The sequence below is a fragment of the Mobula hypostoma genome, chromosome 6, assembly GCF_963921235.1.
Source record: "Mobula hypostoma chromosome 6, sMobHyp1.1, whole genome shotgun sequence".
NCBI lineage: Eukaryota > Metazoa > Chordata > Chondrichthyes > Myliobatiformes > Myliobatidae > Mobula > Mobula hypostoma.
The window spans coordinates 181,516,737-181,538,493 of NC_086102.1; the positions used below are offsets into that span (position 1 = coordinate 181,516,737).

General features: G+C 39.7%; 1 protein-coding gene across 5 annotated transcripts in view; it reads left to right on the top strand.

The window, feature by feature from the left end:
- xirp2b (xin actin binding repeat containing 2b) overlaps positions 1–21,757 on the top strand; it is a 177,884-nt gene that overhangs the window by 148,990 nt on the left and 7,137 nt on the right. For all 5 annotated transcript variants that reach the window (XM_063052356.1, XM_063052355.1, XM_063052358.1 and 2 more), the window contains 4 exons: positions 3,442–3,552; positions 3,868–3,934; positions 5,867–5,982; positions 6,625–16,048. In XM_063052356.1, the coding sequence (XP_062908426.1) occupies positions 3,442–3,552; positions 3,868–3,934; positions 5,867–5,982; positions 6,625–16,048 (9,718 nt within the window). The remainder of the gene's footprint in view (positions 1–3,441; positions 3,553–3,867; positions 3,935–5,866; positions 5,983–6,624; positions 16,049–21,757) is intronic.

Consider the following 21,757-nt stretch of genomic DNA (forward strand, 5'->3'; position numbering starts at 1 on the left):
GTAATTGGAAATTCAAACAAGAAGTACCGTTGCAGGAAATACTCAGAAACAGGTCCTTTGGCCCATCTAGTCCTTGCAATCTAAAATAAAGTAGAAAATCCCAAAAGTACTCAGCAGATCAGGCAGCATCTGTGGAAAGAAAAACAGAGTTAATGATTCAAGTGAAACATCCTGTATCAGAGCTGTCTGTCCTTCGAAATATTTCTGGCATTTTCCCTTTTTATAGTAATCATTGCCCTCTCATCTTCTCTCCTTAATTAATGGCCTACTAAATCAGTTAAAGTGGCCTTTTGTACTGGAACTTTAAATCATGCCTTGGGGAATTCTAAATTCTCACATCACTTCAATTATGCACATTAAGAATTTTATCGTGTGTTATTTTCTTCATGTTTCTTCTTCATGACGATGAATGTACAATTGAAAATTCTTCCATGAAAAATGGAAACTCCTATCTTCCTATTAACTCTACAGCTACTTATCAGGGAGAAAATAGTTTTTAAAATTATTGTATTTAAAAAAAAACAAGAGCAATTATACTGCACTATTTTGGTCAAAACATCACCCACCCCCCTGTAGCACACACAAATGCTGGAGGAACTCAGCAGGTCAGGCATCAATAGTGGATCTTCACTCTTAAAATGAAACCTTAACAAAGATGATTATTTAATAGTGAGTTTGTGTTTTCTTGAGATTGGCATTAATTAATATAGCTAGTTAATTTCAACCCTATGCGAATAAGCTTTCGTACCAACACACATGAAAGTTGCTGGTGAACGCTGCAGGCCAGGCAGCATCTATTGGAAGAGGTACAGTCGACGTTTCAGGCCGAGACCCTTCATCAGGGTCCTAATGAAGGGTCTCGGCCTGAAACGTCGACTGTACCTCTTCCTAGAGATACTGCCTGGCCTGCTGCGTTCACCAGCAACTTTGATGTGTGTTGCTTGAAATTCCAGCATCTGCAGATTTCCTCGTGAAGCTTTTGTACCCCAAGGTTGTCAAATTAAAAGTTCTTTGAAATTCCAGGAATAATCTGCATGCTGTTTGCATTTCAACCACCCAGATGGAATTTCAACTGCTAGTACTTTTCAGGAACGTTTCAAAAATAACATTTGAAATGTTAATAATTCAAATTGCCACACTGTGAACTAATTTGGTCTCCTCAATTGTCAGACTACTAACACAAGCATCTCGAAAGGGCAATAAGATTTGTATATTAACCCCATACAAGGAGTTAGGAGTGTTGTGCTCTTGTTTTTGCTTGTGTAAAATAATTTTCCTCCAAGGTCACATTGTAGTGAGGGGCACAGAGGGTGGGTACTTACATGAGACCATAAGATATAGGAACAGAATTAGGCCATTTGTCCCATCGAGTCTGCTCTGCTATTTCATCATGGCTAATCCATTTCTCTCTCAACGCCAATCTCCTGACTTCTCCCTGTATCCCTTCATGCCCTGACTAATCATGAATCTATCAATCTCTGCCTTAAATAGAAGCAATGATGGTCTCCACAGCCCCCTGTGGCAACAAATTCCCAGATTCACCACTCCCTGGCTAAAGAAATTTTTCCTCATCTCTGTTCTAAAAGGACGTCTCTCTATTCTGAGGCTGTGTCTTCTGATCTTAGACTCCCCCACCATGGGAAACATCCTCTTCACATCCACTCTATTGAGGCCTTTCGACATTCAATTGGTTTCAATGAGGTCACCCCTCATTCTTCTGAATTCCAGACAGCAAAGTTCCAGAGCCATCACACGCTCCTCATATGGTAAGCTTTTCAATCCCAGAATAATTTTCATGAACCTCCTTTGAACCATCTCCAATGTCAGCACATCCTTTCTTAGATAAGGGGCCCAAAATTGCTTACATCTGTGATTTTTGACTGGAGATCAGGATTCTGTGAGTTTGTTGGAGATTTTTGCCACTCATGTTAATTGCATCTTGCTTAACAGTGGCAACAACTTGATGGTCATAATGACAAGTTACTAATTGTCATTGCTAATGAATGGCAATTAGTCATCTAAAATTCCAAAATGCTTCACTGTAAAGCATTGCAAATGTGACAGTCAATTTTAAGCCTCTTTTATTTATATAATATCCTTTGTTTCAATTTCACAGGCAAAAAGGACTATATCTACCTTAGTTGATATTGAATTCTACCAAATATTTAAATATAGTTGCATTATTTGAGACTTTGGTGAGACCTGTTTGGCAAAGAAATAAAAACAAGCAGTCTCACTAAAAAGTGCAATGGATGGCTGCAATCTGTTATAAACCAGGGGTTCCCAACCTTTTGTTTTAATGCCATGGACCAACACCAATGGGCAAGGGGTCCATGGACCCCAGGTTGGAAGCTTGTTGAAAATGAATGCAACGTTTTCCTCTAAATTCAGTGTTCCTGAAGCAATTTTTCACCCGCTTTCCCTGTTCAGTAATTTCTACAGCTACATGAACTTGAAGGAAGATGAGCTGAAAAAGCAAAAACACTTTTTCTTATTTCGAATAGGTTGTCCATTTGTACCCTTGTACTAAGTTGAAGTAAGTTATGTAGCCTTCTAGTGTGTTATCTGCTTCTGGTTATTTTTGCTAATCATTCCACGCACTCGCCACATTCTGAGTAAAAAAAAAACTTACCCCTGACATCTCTGTACCTACTCCCCAGCACCTTAAACCTGTGTCCTCTTGTGGCAACCATTTCAGCCCTGGGAAAAAGCCTCTGACTATCCACATGATCAATGCCTCTCATCATCTTGTATACCTCTATCAGGTCACCTCTCATCCACCGTCGTTCCAAGGAGAAAAGGCCAAGTTCACTCAAACTTTTCTCATAAGGCATGCTCCCCATTCCAGGCATCGTCCTTGTAAATCTCCTCTGCACCCTTTCTATGGGTTCCACATCCTTCCTGTAGTGAGGCGACCAGAACTGAGCACAGTACTCCAAGTGGGGTCTGACCAGGGTCCTATTTAACTGCAGCATTATCTCTCAGCTCCTAAACTCAATCCCATGATTGATGAAGGCTAATACATCATATGCCTTCTTAACCACAGAGTCAACCTGCGTAGCTGCTTTGAGCGTCCTATGGACTCGGACCCCAAGATCCCGCTGATCCTCCACACTGCCAGGAGTCTTACCATTAATACTATATTCTGCCATCGTATTTGACCTACCAAAATGAACCACCTCACACTTATCTGGGTTGAACTCCATCTGCCACTTCTCAGCCCAGTTTTGCATCCTATCAATGTCCCGCTGTAACCTCTGACAAAAATAGAGGGCTGTGGGTAACCCTAGATAATTTCCAAAGTAAGTACATGTTCCGCACAGCATTGTGGGCTGAAAGGTCTGTATTGTGCTGTAGGTTTTCTATGTTTCTAAACATAAGCTATTAATGACTTGTGCCAAGTAAAGAGTTTTGAAGTTCATGTTACACTGTGCATTTCAGGATGTAACAACTACGAATGAAATTACAGTGAACAACAGCATCAGAAAAACAGACCATGGAGATGACCTACTGCAAGCTAGTGAACAGCACTCATCTTATCAAACAGAAATGGTGATAACTGCATCACAACTCTTGGATATGGTTGTTTAAAATTGTATTCTTCATTGTTCTGTTTTTTTTTTAATATAACGTTATGGATTGATTATAAAGCACGGTGATCTGATTTGGGTTTGAGTAAAATGTATGGTTTTTGAGAGCTAAAAATCAGAGAATCTAATCATTTGACTTGGTAAAACATACTGCTACTCTAAAATTGTGGATTTAACTTTTAACTAGTAGTGGTTTAAATTACCTGGATTGCATAAGCGATACTCTTGTATTTTGCATTATGTTAAGAGTATCATTAAAACTCAAGGATTTCTGCAGGTCTCTGTTACTGAGCAGAATGCTCAGCAAACAAGAGTGATGGAACATTTTGAAAATCACTTCAATGGTAAGTGCCCGTAATTGTATTATGTGTGAAAGAAATTCTGGAATGATTTATTTATGCCATGCTTAATTCGCTTTGACATCCAAATTTGCACAAAATGCCACCAACTCCAGAGATACACAGTAGATGTTAGCATTTCCTCTTTTACTGATTTCAGACTAACTCACTTACAGTTTCCTGTTTGTCTGTCAGTCGGTCTATCTATCTAGATAGAGAACGGAATAGGCCCTTATGGCCTTTCGAGCCACACCAACCAGATACCCTAGATTTAACCCTAGCCTAATCATGGGACAATTGAACAATGACCTATTAGCCTACCAACTGGTACATCTTTGGACTGTGGAGGAAACCAGAGCACCCAGAGGAAACTCACACAGTCACAGGAAGAACATACAAACTCCTTCCAGGCACCATTGGGGAATTGAACCCAGGTCACTTGTACTGTAAAGCATTGTGCTAACCACTACTCTACCATGACACTCTTTGCCTTCTTTCTTAAATTATGGGATTCCATTTGCAACATTGGATCCATCAACTTTCCTGTATCTCATCCAAGTAAATATTTATTTTTTAATCCTAGACCCATTATTTTGGTGAATGAAATCAAACATGAACCTGTTCTCAAGAGTTTTCACATTTAAATAAGTTTTCAGGCCAACAATCTGTAGAAAATTAATTTTGCATATCACATCTATTCCTATCACAAAAAAAAACCACAGAAAGTTAAACCTTTTATATATATATATATATATATATATATATATATCACTAAGATTTTCCATAGTGGTTCATCAGAAGCTTGGCAAATGGCCATTTAGAAATGGAGTTCCATCTAAGTTATCCTGATGAACAAGTTAAGCTTGAATAAAAGTTGTGGAGTGTATTCTTGTGCCAAGTTGGGTAATAAATGATTCACAAGGCTTTCGGGGTAGAGCTGCTTCTACATTATTAACAAAAAAGTTCAATGCTGTCTGCAAGAGGCCATGTTAATGATGTGAAAGGATCAGAAGTTTGATCATATTTGACTTAAACATCATGAAACTGGGAGTATAGGACTCTTTTTTTTGGTAAAACCTCTCTAAATTGAAAATAAAGTGCATTCCCATTTTTCTTCCATTTAAGATGAACGGTCTTAAGAAATTTTGTTGGGAAGGGTAGGATATATTTCAGAGATTAAGGGAGCTAGGGCTTTACTCTTTGGAGGGAAGGAGGATGAGAGGAGACATGATAGAGGTGTACAAGATAATAAGAGGAATAGATAGAGTGGATAGCCAGCGCCTCTTCCCCAGGGCACCACTGCTCAATACAAGAGGACATGGCTTTAAGGTAAGGGGTGGGAAGTTCAAGGGGGATATTAGAGGAAGGTTTTTTTTACTCAGAGAGTGGTTGGTGTGTTGAATGCACTGCCTGAGTCAGTGGTGGAGGCAGATACACTAGTGAAGTTTAAGAGACTACTTGACAGGTATATGGAGGAATTTAAAGTGGGGCTTATATGGGAGGGAGGGTTTGAGGGTCGGCACTACATTGTGAGCCGAAGGGCCTGTAATGTGCTGTACTATTCTATGTTCTATATACAAGTTTTAATTGGGAATTTGGGATAATTTGAATTTTACCTTCTTTATTTTTATTTTATTGTATTTATTTATTGAGATACATCATGAAATAGGACCTTTTGCCCCATGAGCCGCATCGCCTAGTAACCCCCAATTTAACCCTAGCCTAATCATGGGACAATTTACAGTGACCATTTAACCTACAAACTGATACATCTACGGACTGAGGGAGGAAACCCATGCCGTTACGGGGAGAACGTACAAAATCCTTCCAGGCAGTGGTGGGAATTGAACCCCGGTCACTGGTATTGTAAAGCATTGCACTCTCCAATACACTGTCAATTCTCCTATTGCAAGTGTGCTTCCATTTATATTTGAACAGTGGATGGAATGACCGAAGATGAGATGCCTAAAGTCTCCACTCAGATGCTAAAGCAGCAGTTTGAAAAATCAGCCCAGCCCACCCAAATGGCGTCAAACACCACCAAACAGATTAAGGTAAAATTTAGTTTGCATTTAAACGCATGCATATTAACAAAAGTGACTTCTGATAGTGTTTGCCTAAATGGTAAAAATAATTAACACAAAAAATTGTGCGTTGTAAATGCAGTGGTTTCATCTGGGAAAAGAGAGGTGTATTTGTACTAACTTTGTCTTGCTTCTTTTTCTAATTTAACATTTCTTTTCTCTGCTGCACATCATTTTTTTTGTCTTTCCTTTTATCATGTAAATATTAAATTCCACCCTTTCATCATTCTCCCCTACATATTCCTTTGTTCCATTAAGTCATAAAATTAGGTGTGCAAAGAAACGGTTGTGGAGAATTTAAGGATATTTTGAAGGAAACGCGCAGGTAAGAACCCACTTCTACGCTGTGATGATTCATTAACTACAGCTGCCAGCAAATAAGAGACCCTAATTTTAATATCTGCAGCAGAGAAGCAATTTGAAGAAGTAACACGATATTTTGTCCAAAGTGTCTTTGTGAGATTTAGAATGTTTGGTGAACTGGGTTGATGACAATGGTGTTGTAGTGCATTGCATGGAGATTGACTTGAAACAGATATCCAAGCAGCATGTTGGATATCAGCGACAGAATACCCTGCATAGTTCAACCTGCTTATTGACTTTTCCATAAAGGCAGAACTTAACTTCCAAGATATGGAGTGGCCTCATCTTGTCTCCACATCCAACATTTCTGCAGCAGTGGGCAAGATTACCGAAGTTGCAACATTGAGAGAAATAGATAGCGCAGTTGCTTCATTTTCTGCCAGTTCCAGTAACCGTGGGAGCATGGAAGAATTCCCTCCCCCTCCGCCCGAGTTGCTCAATACACCTCCTGAAATAAATCTGTCACCGTATCCCGAACCATCCCCTTCCTCAAGAAAACAAGTCATTCCCAAGGACCTGTACGCCAAACAACGGAATCTGTATGAATTGAAGCGTTTGTATAAACACATTAACCCTGAGATGAGGAGGAACCTGGAAAAGGAATTTATTCAAGAGATCAGTGAGATTGTGACGAACGAAACGAAAGAGAACAATGTGGTCGGGGATGTGCAGCAGGCCCGATACGTTTTTGAACACACTGGTCTCAGCCCTCAGAAATGTGTGAGCCCGGAGAGAGAGTATTTAGAATGGGATGAGATTCTCAAAGGAGAGGTGCAGTCCATGCGCTGGATGTTTGAGACCCAACCCTTAGATTCTATCAAGGATGAATCTCCTGATGAAAGCAATGGAAAATGCATTTCCCAGCAAGAAATGATAGCAGGAGGTGATGTAAAGTACACAACCTGGATGTTTGAGACACAGCCTATCGATACTCTTGGTGTAAGTCCTCCTGATTCTGCAGAAATCACCGGCAAGATTCCTGAATTAGCCAGAGGAGACGTTCGCATGGCCACCTGGTTGTTTGAAACACAGCCGCTAGATTCAATGAATAGGAAGTACCAGGAGAGTGATCAGACCACAGAGACTACTGTCACCAAAGATATTACCGCCGGTGACGTCAAAACCGCAAGGTATTTATTTGAAACTCAATCCCTTGACACACTTGGGCACTTGGATTCTGTTGAAGAAAATAACTTCCTGCAGTTAAAATCTGAAGTTGAAGAAATAAAAGGAAATGTGAAGAAAACGCTGAAGTTGTTTGAAACCCAGCCCCTCTATGTTATTAGGGACCAGGCTGGTCACGTGCTGGAAATCAAGACCGTTAAAAGAGAGGAGATTGAGAGAGGTGATGTCACGACAGCTCGCTGGCTGTTTGAAACAAAACCTTTAGACATGATTAATAAGGATGTTTCAAGTATAAAGGTTGTATGTGGGATCTCCAGGGAGGAAGTTAATCGAGGTGGTGTCAGCAGGGCTAAGTGGCTCTTTGAAACGCATCCACTGGACTGCATCAAAGAACAGGTAGAAACAGATTCTTCGACCAATTATAAAGAAGAAATTCTTGGTGCTGATGTGAGCAAACAATGCCGGATGTTTGAAACCCAGCCAATTGACTCACTAAAAGACAATGACAATGCAAGGCCAGTAGAAATGGAGGAAATAATAGGGGGTGATGTACGTACAACAAAACATTTGTTTGAGACAGTTCCTATGGATGCTTTGAAGGACAGCCCGGACATAGAACAGCTTCAACATACGATTGCTTCTGAAGAAGTTAAAGGGAACGTGAGACATCAGACTTGGGTTTTTGAGACCCAACCACTTGAGATGATTGGGGAAGAGAAAGAAAAATGTACAAAATCAATCCACCTAGAAGCGATCAAAAAAGGTGAGGTGAGCAATTATAGGCAGGCGTTTGAAACAATGAATTTAAGTCACATTGATGAATCTAAAAAGGTTCAAGTGGATGGTGTAACCAGTGGTGCTGTACGGTCTAATAGAACTTTATTTGAAACAACTCCACTATATGCCATACAAGATAGTGCTGGACACTATCATGAAGTTAAAACTGTGAGGAGAGAAGAAATTGTGAGGGGTGACGTTCGAACGTGCAGATGGATGTTTGAGACGACTCCTATTGATCAATTTGATGAAAGTATTCAGAAGTTTCAAATAATCAAGGGGATATCTAAGGAAGAAGTACAATCTGGTGATGTGAAAACAGCCAAGTGGCTCTTTGAAACACAGCCACTTGATGCCATAAAATATTTCAACGACGCAGAATGTGAAGAAATCACTACCAAAGAGCTTGATGACATCAGAGGAGACGTACAAACTTGCCGATGGCTGTTTGAGACACAGCCGATGGATGCTCTCTACGAAAAGGTGGATGCTAAAAATGAAGTAAGCGAGGTCCAGAAAGGCGATGTGAAAACGTGTACGTGGTTATTTGAAACACAGCCCTTAGATGCAATAAAAGATCATTCAGAAACATTTATCACAATGCAAACTATTCAGCAGGAAGAGATACAGGGAAGTGATGTTCAGTTAGCTCGGTTTCTATTTGAGACTGAACCTCTGGGAAATATCCAAGGAGAAAAGAAGGAAGAATTTAGACAAATAACTGAAATAGATATTCAGTCAGGGGATGTATCTCGTAAGAAATGGATCTTTGAAAATAAACCCCTTGACTTGATTAACTCCAGTTCAGAAGAAACTTTGAAGAAAATTAGATCCATGACAGCAGAAGATATTCAGAAGGGTGATGTCATTAAATGCACTTGGCTCTTTGAGAATCATCCAATCGATATGATAAGAGAAAAATCTGAAGAAAAAGAAAATTTTTGCACAGTCAGAGATGTTCAGGGTGGAAATGTTGGTAAAGGACGCTTCATTTTTGAGACCTTCTCACTGGATCAGATTAAGGAAGAATCATCAGAAAATACACATTGCAAGAAATTTAGTATGGATGAAATAGAGAAAGGAGACGTCAAAAACTACACACTGCTGTTTGAAACCCAGCCGTTATATGCTATTAAAGACAAGGAAGGATGTTACCATGAAGTGACGACAGTTCGGAAAGAGGAAGTGATCACTGGGGATGTACGAGGTACCAGGTGGTTGTTTGAAACTAAGCCTTTAGACTTAATTAAGGAAAATGAGGAAGTATATATCATCAAAGCTGTGACACAGGAGGATATTCAAAAAGGTGATGTAACTTCTGCACGTTGGAAATTTGAAACACAGCCACTGGACAAAATTGCAGATGATGAGAAAGTAATCCCAAAAACAATCTCTGATGTGCAAGGTGGGGATGTGAGATCAGGTACCCAGCTATTTGAGTCCAACTCCCAGCAGAAATACGTCAGAACAGTCAGTGTCAGTGAGATTCAACATGGTAATGTTAGGACCGCCACTTGGCTTTTTGAAACTCATACCATTGATGAGATAAAAGGTGAAGATTCAGAATATAAGGAGATTAAGACCGTTGAACGAGAAGATGTACAAAAAGGAGAAGTGAAGCAGGCTATTTGGCTTTTTGAAAAGCAGCCACTGGACAGCATACAGGAGGTTAATAAAACGTCTACAAAAATACTTCAAGAAGATATTCCACAAGGAGATGTTAAAACCACAACCTGGCTTTTTGAAACTACACCTTTGCATCAATTCAATGAAAGTCCAGTAGAGAAGCCAGAAATAATGGGGAAAAATATTAAGGAGACCCTTAAATCACTTTATGATTGCAAAATTCTTCAATCCCGGGGAATCCTTATTGAAGCAAATGAAGTTGGAAATGTCAAAATGGCTAAATATCAACTTTTGAATCAAACCTCCCCAGAGATACAAAAAGAACAAATTGTCAAGGGAGATCTGCAACATATCATGATGAAATTATTATCCAAGAGAGAGCCTCCAGTGAAGGGAATTACTGTTGACCATGATGAAAAAGGCAACATCCATTTGACAACAGCACAGCTTTTGAAGAGAGCAACAGATATTGATGTAAATAAAGAAGAAATAATTGGTTGTAATATTCAGCAAGTAATCGACAAGCTTTTAAATCAAGACACCACTGCAAAGAAGGGAATTCTAATTCAAGAGAGTGAAAAGGGGGACATCAGAATGACAGTTTATTCTCTTCTCAACAGGACAGATTACACTAAAGTCCACCAAGGTGAAGACATTAAAGGAGATGTACAAGGGACAATTAGTAAGCTTATAAATACATCTCAGAGCAGTGAACTGTCTCAGAAAGTTAAACTAAATGACATAGAAAAAGGAACTGTTCAGTTCTATACAACATGCATTGAATCAGGGGCATTAGACTATCTTAAACTCCTTCAGCTGGAGACTGATGAAAATGTTGCAGTTCAAGAGGAACCCAAGGAAATAATTCATGGTGATGTTGAGGCCGCCAAAAAAATGCTTCAGATGCAACAAGTGCAAATTGAACGGACAGTTGCAGAGTCTGAGATTTTATCTGGAAATGTCCAAGGTGCAATGTTGGCTTTTACCACAGAAAAGCAAAATATATCTCCCAACATAGAAAAAGAAGAAATTATACCTGGAAATTTACAGGCAGCTTTGGATTCACTCAATCAAGCCACTAATCAACCCATACTTGTAGAAAAGGAACCAGTTGTATGGGGCAACTTATCAGCAACTCTCAAATCTCTTGAAGATGTAAAATGTCATAAAACATATGTCAAAAAGTTTGCTGGTTTTCCAGAGGAGATTAAAGGCTCCCTAGATTCATCACAGAAGTCATTAATTAGTAGAGTCAAAGGAAATGAGGAAGATGTGGTGTGCAATGATTTCATTTCTTTGGAAGAGGCTCAAAGTAAAATGAAGCACATTGAAAAAGAAGTCATAACGAAAGGTGACTTTCAAACCACAACAGCAAGTGCGCTGGAAGAAAGTTCTGAAAAGATAGCATTCCCACATCAGTTGGGCAGAAAAGAAAGTGTGAAAGCTACAATCCAAAAACTACCAGATTGGCCACAACTTCATGCCAGTACATCAGCAGGAAGTCCAAATAACAATGTAGTGCGACATGAAGGCCAGAAACACATGTATGCAGCAAAAAATATTGAGGATAAAGAAGATACACTGGCCTGCATAAAATCACGTTTAGCAGCTCAAGAGCAAAATAATATCAATATTACTAAGCACACTGATAAGGGAATACAGGCAAAGCAGAACATGAAACAACCTGTGAGAATGCAAAATGTTAATACAAGAATAGATCATCCAGTGAAAAGTTATCCAAGAGAGAAAGCACAAACCATTTCAGTACCTGATGAACAACATCAAAATGAATTTGTTAAGAAAAGCAGAAGAACAATCTCAGATGTGTATGCAACCACAAATTCCTCTGAACATATTGGTTCTCAAAAAGTAAATGTGACCAGAAACAAATCTACAGTTGACAGTAAAGAATTTTACTCTTCAGTTGACAGAAAAACACCTAAACAGTTTGTTTCAGTCTCAACGAAATTTCAGAAAACCTCCCAGTTGCCAAAAAATTCTGAATTTACTGGTATGTCAAATACTGAAATTTGTGCAGGATCAGATACAGTTGTTGGACAAGTGGTGACCTGTTCAACCAATCAGAGCACTAATATCACTCAGCAAAGTGCACAGAGGTCAAGTCAAAACATTCAGACTTTGTCATTGCACTCAACCGCAGAAAATGAAGTAGAAGCTAAAAATGAAATTATAAACATTAATGACTTGCATAAAACTCACAGCCTTAGTCAGGGAATAAATAAAGAACTTGTACCGATGGTCAAATCTGGAACATCTTTATTTGAAAAGTCAAGAATAGTTTCAAATGGCATGGGCAGTAAAATTGACAAAGCGAGAAGGGAAGTATCAAGCCATGTGAAAAAGGGGAAGAAAGCCGTGCCAGATGTTCAGTTTTCAACTCCACCATATTCTTGTCCCGAACCACCTCTTCCCCCTCCTCCTCCTCCTCCACCTGTAGAAGATGATGGTCAAATGTTTCCTCTCCCACCACCACCTGTCGTCCAAATGAAACCAGAGGTGTATGAAGCAGAACTTCCTCTTTCTCCTCTCCATCCTCCAACCCCTCCTCCTGTTAGTCCCACTAGAACTCTTGCACAGGTATCCTTAATCACAGGACACCTTCCTCCATCATCATTACAGTCTGACTTGAACTTACTACCGCCTCCAGCCTCTTGCCCTCAATCTCCTTCGGAACAAAGGAGATATTTTAACAAGGCATTGAAGTTGGAGTCAACATCAAAAATGCCACACCTTGGATATCTCCAGCCACAAGAGCAAATTAACAAGAAAGCAGCATCCATTTTAACACCAAATGAACCAAAATCTCCTTCTGCTAGCAAAAGAGTTTTTGTACCACCAGCTCCTTCACCTAAAACAGAAGTTGTAAAGCCACAATCTAAACCTACTGTCAGGAAATTTAAAACTCCTTTAATGATAGCTGAAGAAAAATACCGAAGAGAGAGAGAAGAAATAGAAAAAAATAAAGCAGTTAACGTGACTTGGCCTGTAAATACAGGAAAGGTAGCAACAGAAGAGTCAAATCTCTCAGCAAGGCCAGGACCCGAAAATGTAAAGCCTCCAGTTTTGTCGACTGCAGCATCAGCAGCTGACCATCACTTGAATTCCACAGTTTTTCAGTTAATAGAAACAGCAAATGTGACTACTACTGAGAGACATGTCAGTCACTCAAAGCCAGGTGGTCTTACTGCTGAAGGACATGCCCCTCAACCAAAAACAGGAGACCCGACTGCTAAGGGCAGTCCAATCCATCCAAAACGAGGAGGCCCTATTGCTGAGGGGCATCCTCCTCATCCAAAAGTAGGGGGTCCCACTGCCAAGGGACAGTCCATTCATCTAAAATCAGGCAGTACCACTGCTGAGGGACAGTCTCCTCATCCAAAACCAGGAGGTCCCTTTGAGAGACAGTTCTTTCCTCCAACATTAAAAGAGCCTCCTGTGGATAGGACATCCACAAAAACAGTTACCTCTGCTTCTTCCTCCCAGTCAACACTGTTGTCAGCTTCCGAACAGCTGCATCATATCTTAAGCAATTCTGCAGATCTAGCAATTAATAAGGAAGCAACTTTAAATGCACTTAAAGATTCAGTGAAAGATATTGAACAACACAAGGAGGCGCACAGGAAGGCACAAGCACAAGCTGGTAATCTGAAATCTCAGTCAACATCTGAGCCAAAATTTAGGGTTAAAACTATCCAGCTTCCTAAAGGTGTTCAAAAAATGCAGGAAAAGAAAGACAATGCATTGCCATACAAAATGGAGAAAAAGCAACATTTAAAAGCAGAAGAAAATATAAGTCAAAGGAAGGTTGCTACTAAGCAACAGCTTCAACAAGAACAAAATGATTGTGTTGGCGTGGCAGAAAACCAGCAACTGGACTTCAGTGTTCAGGATAAGTATAGTTGCTCAGTAACTGAACAGAGAGACTGGAACATTGAAAGGACGGCATTTTCAAAAACACTTACAACTAACTTGACAGACGATCAGGTGAAAAATAAAAGAGAGGGGCAACAGAATAATCAGCAGTCATACAGAGCTCGTTTAGCAGAAACTCCAAAAATTCAGAACAAGAAGATGGGTGACGCCAGATGTAAAGAAGCAAAGAATGAAAAAGAGAAGCAACGTCACGCTAAAACTCAAGAAGAACCAGTTAAAAAGTTTCAAGGAGAACAAGTGCGACAGAAAGGTGACTTAGCAAGTCATGCAGTTCACCGAAGCCCTTTGGGCATACAAGCACATGTAGAAAAACAGCTTGATTGGAGGGAAAGGACACTCGGAGAAAATCAAGTTGAAACTAAATACAGCACCTTACGGGCAAAGGAACAAATTTCTAATGCAGTAAATGCAAGTTACAAGCACGGGCTGGTCCCTGCTCACACCGAGGAGGTAAAACAGGAGAACAAAGAAAGCAGAGAAACGGCAACGTTTGGAAAGGAATTTGATAAAAGAGCTGCGAAGTATTATGAAGAAATCAGTGATAGTTACCAAAAGCGCGAGGAACTGCAAAACATTTTATTCAGAGTAATTCAATTTGAAAGAGATAATGATAATATGGATTTAAATGTTATGAAAAGCTTTTTAGAAAGGGTTCCAACTTGGCTTATTGATGGCCATGAATTCACCATGAAAGATATCAATGGGAAGAATTTACAAAATATAAAAAAGGAGCTAACGCAGATTAAAAAGAAAGCATTACTTAAGCTTGCATATTTTGATGAATTAATTCAGAAAGCATTGATATCTATTTCTGGTTTAAAACTGGAAAGTGAAATGTCTCGTTCTGCCTCGCCTTCACAAAAGATATCCAAGATAAGTATTGGCTCTTGCAAATTAGAAAAGCAGGCGAAAGACAGTCTAGAAGAGCAAACATGTGAAAGTAAAAGGGGACAAGTGAATGAAGGTAGACTTGCAGAACAGAGAGCCCAATCTCCAGCAATAAGAATGGCGTCACCATCCCCGTCTTTCATCACTATTGAGTCCACAGCTAGACGCACAGAATCACCTCTAAGAACTGCTCCCTCTCCTCCACCTTCTCAGAAAACATACGGCACTCCATCCCCCATCCAAAGGGAAGAAACACATACACCTCCACTATCAATGCGCGACTCAGATATGCCAACATTCAGAATCCGCACCTCTTCAACATCATCTTCTCCGACAAGGGGCAGGCGCTACGACCAGCTTGTCAAACTTAAAGATACTACTGCAAAACTATCACAGGGAATTCCACAACTTGTACAGCCTACATTTGCTCAGAAAACAGAGAAGAGGTCAGAAATTGTCCTATCACCAGCAACACTTCGGCGCCAGTTAAAGATTGACACACCTGTTTCAGAAATATTACTTAAATCTGGATCTCCTGTAACGGAAATGCTTGAAGAAGCTAGAAGGTCAGAGGAAAACAAGGTTTATGTGCGTAAAGAACCCACAGACATTTCAGAACGTCTGGGCTGTGACGCAGAGGAGAATGAATCTGCCACCAGAAAACAGCAAGTTAAAATGCCACGAGTGGATCTTGCAGAATTTGTTCATCAATTTGAAATGCCCGATCAAACAAATTATTTTCACGAGGAACAGGTCACGTTCACTGAAAAAATGGGAAATGAGAATAAAGATGATTATTTTGGAAAAATAAAAGATTTGGAAGAAATCCCAAAGTTCGATATAAAATCTGTTAAGCCGATGTTTGAAATTTCCGGACAAATACCTATTCCCATGAAACAGTCCTCAAGGGACAGAAAACCTCTGAAAAAATCTCAACATTCTCATAAAGTCAGAGATGAAATGAAGTCAACACAATCCATGTTGTATCCTGAAGCAGTTACTAAGCAGTTTGCACATGTGGATGGCTTTGAAACGGAGGCAATCAGCGCAAGAGCTAGCATTCAACACTCTGAAGTGTTTCCGGGTATTGACTCCAGGCATGCTCCACCAACCTATGAAGATGTCATTTCTGGGCAGGCTTTAGACTTAGCAATTGATAAAACTCCTGAAGAGCTGCTGAAGAATTTCCAAAACACGTGGCAGGAAAGTGAACGTGTATTCAGGAGTCTTGGTTACGAAATCTCAGACACCAGTGAAACCACGTGGCAAGAAGATGTACTTCATGAACATATGGCTTTGACTGGTAAACTGCATGAGAGTGTGGAGATAAAACTTAGAAAGCATCAACACTAATCCTCAGAGTATTACAGATCAAGATTCTAATGGCATTTATACTCATTATATCTTAACTGATTTGCTGTGCTCTGTTATATTCTTCACCTTTCTAATGTGGACACAAATACTAACACTGATCTAAAATGGGTATTACCATTGATATTTAGTTAATAATGAAATCGTTTATAGTGCTGATTGTCCACTGATGACAGGAAACCTGTGCCGGGAGAGTTTTTAAAGTGGAAAAGCTGTTGCCTTAGGGCAGTTCCACTCTCTTGATCTCAGAAGTCCGGGTCCAGTGGTACGATCAAACGTCACAAACTGGGGTCTTACTTGGTTGCAGTGGATGACCGTGACATCTTCTGTTCCTTGCCATGCTCTTCGCTCACCATGGCGCATTACAGTTCTGCCTTCCTGGATGTTGGATCTCACTGTAGATCTCAATGGCCCAGTCCAGCCGAGCTGACTTCACATGCTAGGCCAGGCATGTCCCTGTCTCAGCGGGGTGTGGCCACCGTCACATGCAAACAGGCTATATATTCCCATATAAGCTAATTAATCACTTCTGCATAGCAAATTCAATAGCTTGTGTTTTTGTATACCAAAATCTTGCAGAATAAATACTTCACAGAGTGTTTCCAGAGCAGTGAAAAATAAAGTGTGCGCTGAACAAGAAGGAAAATAATGAGACTGGAAAGTATGATTGAGGAGGAAATTTTAGGATAAGTTTTGAAAGCAAGATGGAGCCAAAAAGGCAAAGTGTGTGAGGGTATGAATAAATCTGATGAATGAATCGCTATTGATAGTAAAACAGTGCAAATAAGGATCAGGGTTGCAGACAGTGCTGGAAGAGAAGTAAGTATATAAAATGTCGTTCTTGGAAAAATTCTGATTGGCAGGAATCAAAAATACCTAATGGTAAGGTCGAGCAAGAATCTGATCATCACTTCCCTGTGTTACGTTTTATTTTATTTTATTGATATACAGCATGGAATAGGACTTTCTGGCCCTTCGAGCTGCACTGCCCTGCAATCTCCCACTTTAACAGTCTATTCATGGGACGATTCACAATGACTGATTAACCTACTAAGCAGTACATCTTTGGACTGTGGGAGAAGACTGGAACAAACTCACAATGTCATGGGGAGAATGTACAAACTCTTTGTAGACAGTGGTGGGAATTGAATCCAGCTCGCCTGTACTGTAAAATGTTGTGCTAACTACTATGCTACTGTGCTAGGCATCTATCCATTCCCAGTGAAGAGAAATGAGGAACTTACTGTTTTCCTGGATATATTATATAACTCTTCTGGTGAAGCACACATTACCATTATCTTTTATTGATTATTCTTATTTTCCACCAATTGCCTTTTAACGATTTATATACTGGTAGTGTTAAATCTGTACACTCAACATTTTCTGTCTGGTGCTTCCTATTTATAGAGTATTCCCATTTGGATTTTTGTAAATTACGTTACATCATGTTTTCAATGTTAAGTAATATTTGCGATTGGCTTGCCAACATCTTCATTTGTAATTTTTGTGTTCTACTCGGACTACACTGTATGTCCTGCCTTAATGTCACTTCCATCCTTGGATGTTCCAACTAGAAATTGCACGTTGTTTGTTATTGGATAAGGGTGGCAGGGCAGCATAGCGGTTACCACAGTACTTTAGAGTGCCAGTGATGGTCAATCAGGGTTCAATGCCTGCCTCTGTCTGTGAGGAGTTTGTACGTATTTCCCGTTACCACGTGAGCTTCTTCTGGCTGCTCTGGTTACCTCACGTATTTCAAAGATGTACAGGTTAGGGTTAGTAAGTCGAGGGGGAGGTTCGTCAGCACTGGAAGCATGGCGACACTTGAGGCTGGCCCCAGTTCATCCACCGACTGCGTTAGTCTTTGCTATAAACGATGCATTTCACTGTGTGTTTCCATGTGAGGAATAAAGCACATTCAGAAATGCAGTCTAAGCAGAGATTTATAGAGCTGAAATATTCCATCCCAACTCTTGAACAAAATCCCCTAATGAAAATCATACTCTTTCTTAATTATCCTAACAAATTCTGCGACAATTTTGAAAAATCAAAATTCAAAGTAAGTTTTTTTTTATCAAAGTACAGATATATCACTACATACAACCCAGCTAGAATACACATAAATCCAAGAAACACAATACAATCAATAAAAGACCAAACTCAACAAGACAAACAACCAATGTGCAAAAGACAAAAAACTGTGCAAACACAAGATGATGATAATAAATAAATAAGCAATAAATATCAAGAACGTGATATGAAGAGTCCTTGAAAGTGAGTCCATAGGTTGTGGGAACAGTTCAGTGATGGGGCAAGTGAAGTTAACCCCATTGGTCCATGAACCTGGTGGTTGATGGGTAATAACTGTTCCTGAACCTGGCAGCATGGGTCCTAAAGCTCCTGTACCTTCTTCCTGATGACAGCAGCGAGAAGTGTGATTGTCCTGGTTTCTGGGGTCCTTCTGTAGCCTTGAGCCATAAAAACTCCCTCTTCCTCTAGACTGAATAGGAATTCTGCCATTAACCCAACACTCTGCCTTCCAGATCCGTTTTCCAAGGTATATCACTTCAAACTTTTCTTCCTCGACAAAGTCAGTCAGGCTAATGAGTTGTGACCTGTCCCTCACAAAGCCATGCTGACTATTTGTAATAAGACTATGCTTCTCCAAATCCTCTAAAGTTCTGTCCTTAAGAATCCCCTCCATTAGTTTGCCCACAACTGAGGTAAGACTCACTGGTCTATAATTCCCAGGATTTCCCCTATTGCCCTTCGAGAGAAGCAGAACAACTTTTGCCATCCTCCAATGTTCTGCTACTACTACTGTGGTAAGGGAGGATGCAACCATTATTGGCAACATCCCAGCAATCTCTTCCCTCACTTTTCATAGTAACCTGGGGTATATCCTGCCTGGCCCCAGTGACTTGTATATCCTTTTGTTTTCCTGAAGCTCCAACTTTCATCATCATCAGCATCAGGTGCCATGCCCAGTTTCTTTGACTGCCATGGCCCACACGCTCCTGTTTCGGGTCAAGTGGATCAATTCATTGGTATTCATTTCCAGTTCTCTGGCTGCTGTCTCTGTCATCATTTGTCTTTGCCTTCCTCTTCTTTTCTTCCCTTCAATTTTTCCCATAATTACCGTGCATTCTAACTCCTCTTTCGTAATCACATGTCCAATGAAGTTATGTTGCCTTTTCATAATCTCATACATTATTTCTCTTTTTGTGCTTGCTCTATTCATGACATCCTCGTTAGATATTCATTTCGTCCATGATATTCTTTGCATCCTCCTCAAAAACCACATCTCTGCTGCTTCAATTCGTTTCTTCACGTTACTAGATATTGTCCAACATTCTGAGCCATATAACATAACTGGATAAACGTAGCATTTCAGTACTCTGAGGCGGGTTGTCTTGCTTAGTTTAGCATTGGTCAGTATACTCTTCATTCTCGTAAAGGTGTCTTTTGCCATCCCTATTCTTCTTTTGATGTCCATGTCGCACCTGCCATCTGATGTCACCCAGCTTTCTAAGTAGCAAAGGTTCTGTACTTGTTTTATGTGTTCCCCATTTATTTTCAGCCTGCAGATAGGATTCTCCTTCTTTTTGGATATCACCATATATTCTGTCTTTTTGCAATTTTGATAGACCCATTTTTGCACTTTCTTCAGCAACTATATCAATTAAGTTTTGTAGTTCTTCCTCCGTACTTGCAATTAACACAGTGTCATCTGTATATCTAAAATTATTGGTGTTTTCACCACAACTTTGATTCCCAAGATTACCTCTTCCTTAATCACACTTTTCCCTCTATGTGCTAACATCTCATTCAGCAAAGTCCCTGTTCCCGTAAGATGGCGTCATTATGTGGCAACATTTTGCATACAGCTCCAATGGGAACCATCAAATATTGTTGCTTAGGACTACTACAGCATAATTTTAATGCATTTATAGAAACTATTGTTACTCAAAATTGACAAACTTCAGATGGCAGACTTGGGTCGCAAGTACAATTCCCCTTTTTTGCACTACTTGTTTAATTTAATTTAAATAAATAAATGTGTGTGTGTGTGTATATATGTGTGTGTATATATATATATACACACACACACACCTTGTACTGTAATTTATAGTATGTTTTGCTGCTGCAAAATAACAAATTTCATGATGTATGCTAGTGATACTGAACCTGTATCTGATTCTGATATTCTGATTCTTTTCCTGATGAACACTGAACAAAGTATTCATTAAGGACCTCTCCTACCTCCTCCAACTTCAGACACATTTCTCCCTTTATCCCTTAGCGGGCATGTGCTCTCTCTAGTCATCCTTCTGTTTAACACATCTATGTAGGATGCCTTGGGGTTTCCTGTAATCCTACAGGCCAAGGCCTTCTCATGCCCCCTTCTAACTCTCCTAAATCCCTTCTTAAGCTCCTCATGACTATCTAATAACTCTCAAGAAACCCTGTGTGATTTTTTTTTCCCTAAACCATAAGTATGCTTTTTTCCCCTGCCTTTTGACTAAATATTCTACTTCCTCTTGTTAACCATGGTTCCTTTACCCTACCATCCCTTTCCTATCCTGAACTCCATACAAATATTTCCTGAACTACTTCCATATTTCAGCTGTGCATTTCCTTGGGAACATCTGTCCCCAATTTACGCTCCCAAGTCGCAGCCTAATGCCATCATAATTAGCCCTCCCACTATTAAATACTTCCCCACAGTGCCTGCTCCTCTCCTTGTCTATGGCTATGTTAAAGGTCAGGGAGTTACGGTCACAGCCTCGGAAACGCTTGCCCACCGAGAGGTCCCTGAGTAATTCAGTTCTAGTGTGACCAGTGCACACACAATGATGAAAGGGAAGGTGTGACACAATTTCTCCAAAGCTGGTACTCCTAAAGATAGAAAAATATGGAGTGCATTAAGCAGGGTTGGGAATGGCATGGCGGGTTAAAAGTAGGCAGTATTACATTAATGTATTGCACGCAGCAATTTCCAATCTCAATGGATGTCCAGTGGTTAGCACTGCGGAAAAATAATTCCAAACTGATCAGAGTATCTGATTCCAAACCTAATACATGAACAAATTGCAAAGCATTATTTTTATCTCAGAAGATATTGTTTATGTGAGTAACAATTTTCAGCAGAAAATACAAAGGCTTGGTCATTTGGAAGCCATTTTGAATATATCCCTCTAATAAGGTATATAGTTTTGGATAGGAGTATATATCCATCAGAATAGCAGAGATTAAAGGCTGAATTATGAATATATAGTTTGTTTGATCTTAAATTTAGAAAGCCTATAGTGTTTAAAATTATGATGGAATTTGTTAAGGTAGAAATAGAGAATCAATACCCTCTGGTGGGGAATACAGAATAAGATGATATGACCTTAAAATTAGACTGAAGGATCTTGAAAATATGGAGCACACGCAAAAATGCAATGGGTCAATGGAGATTTCAAGGTTAGCAGTGCAATATTCTATTTTAGTAACAAAGAACATTTAAAAGAAGGTAAATCAAATAAATCAAGCATTGTTGGTAGCAAATGGCAAATAAGCTGGCGTATGTTAATGACCAACATTTTTATAATTTTTATTTATTCACTGCATTATCGAAGTCAATATTTCATGTCCA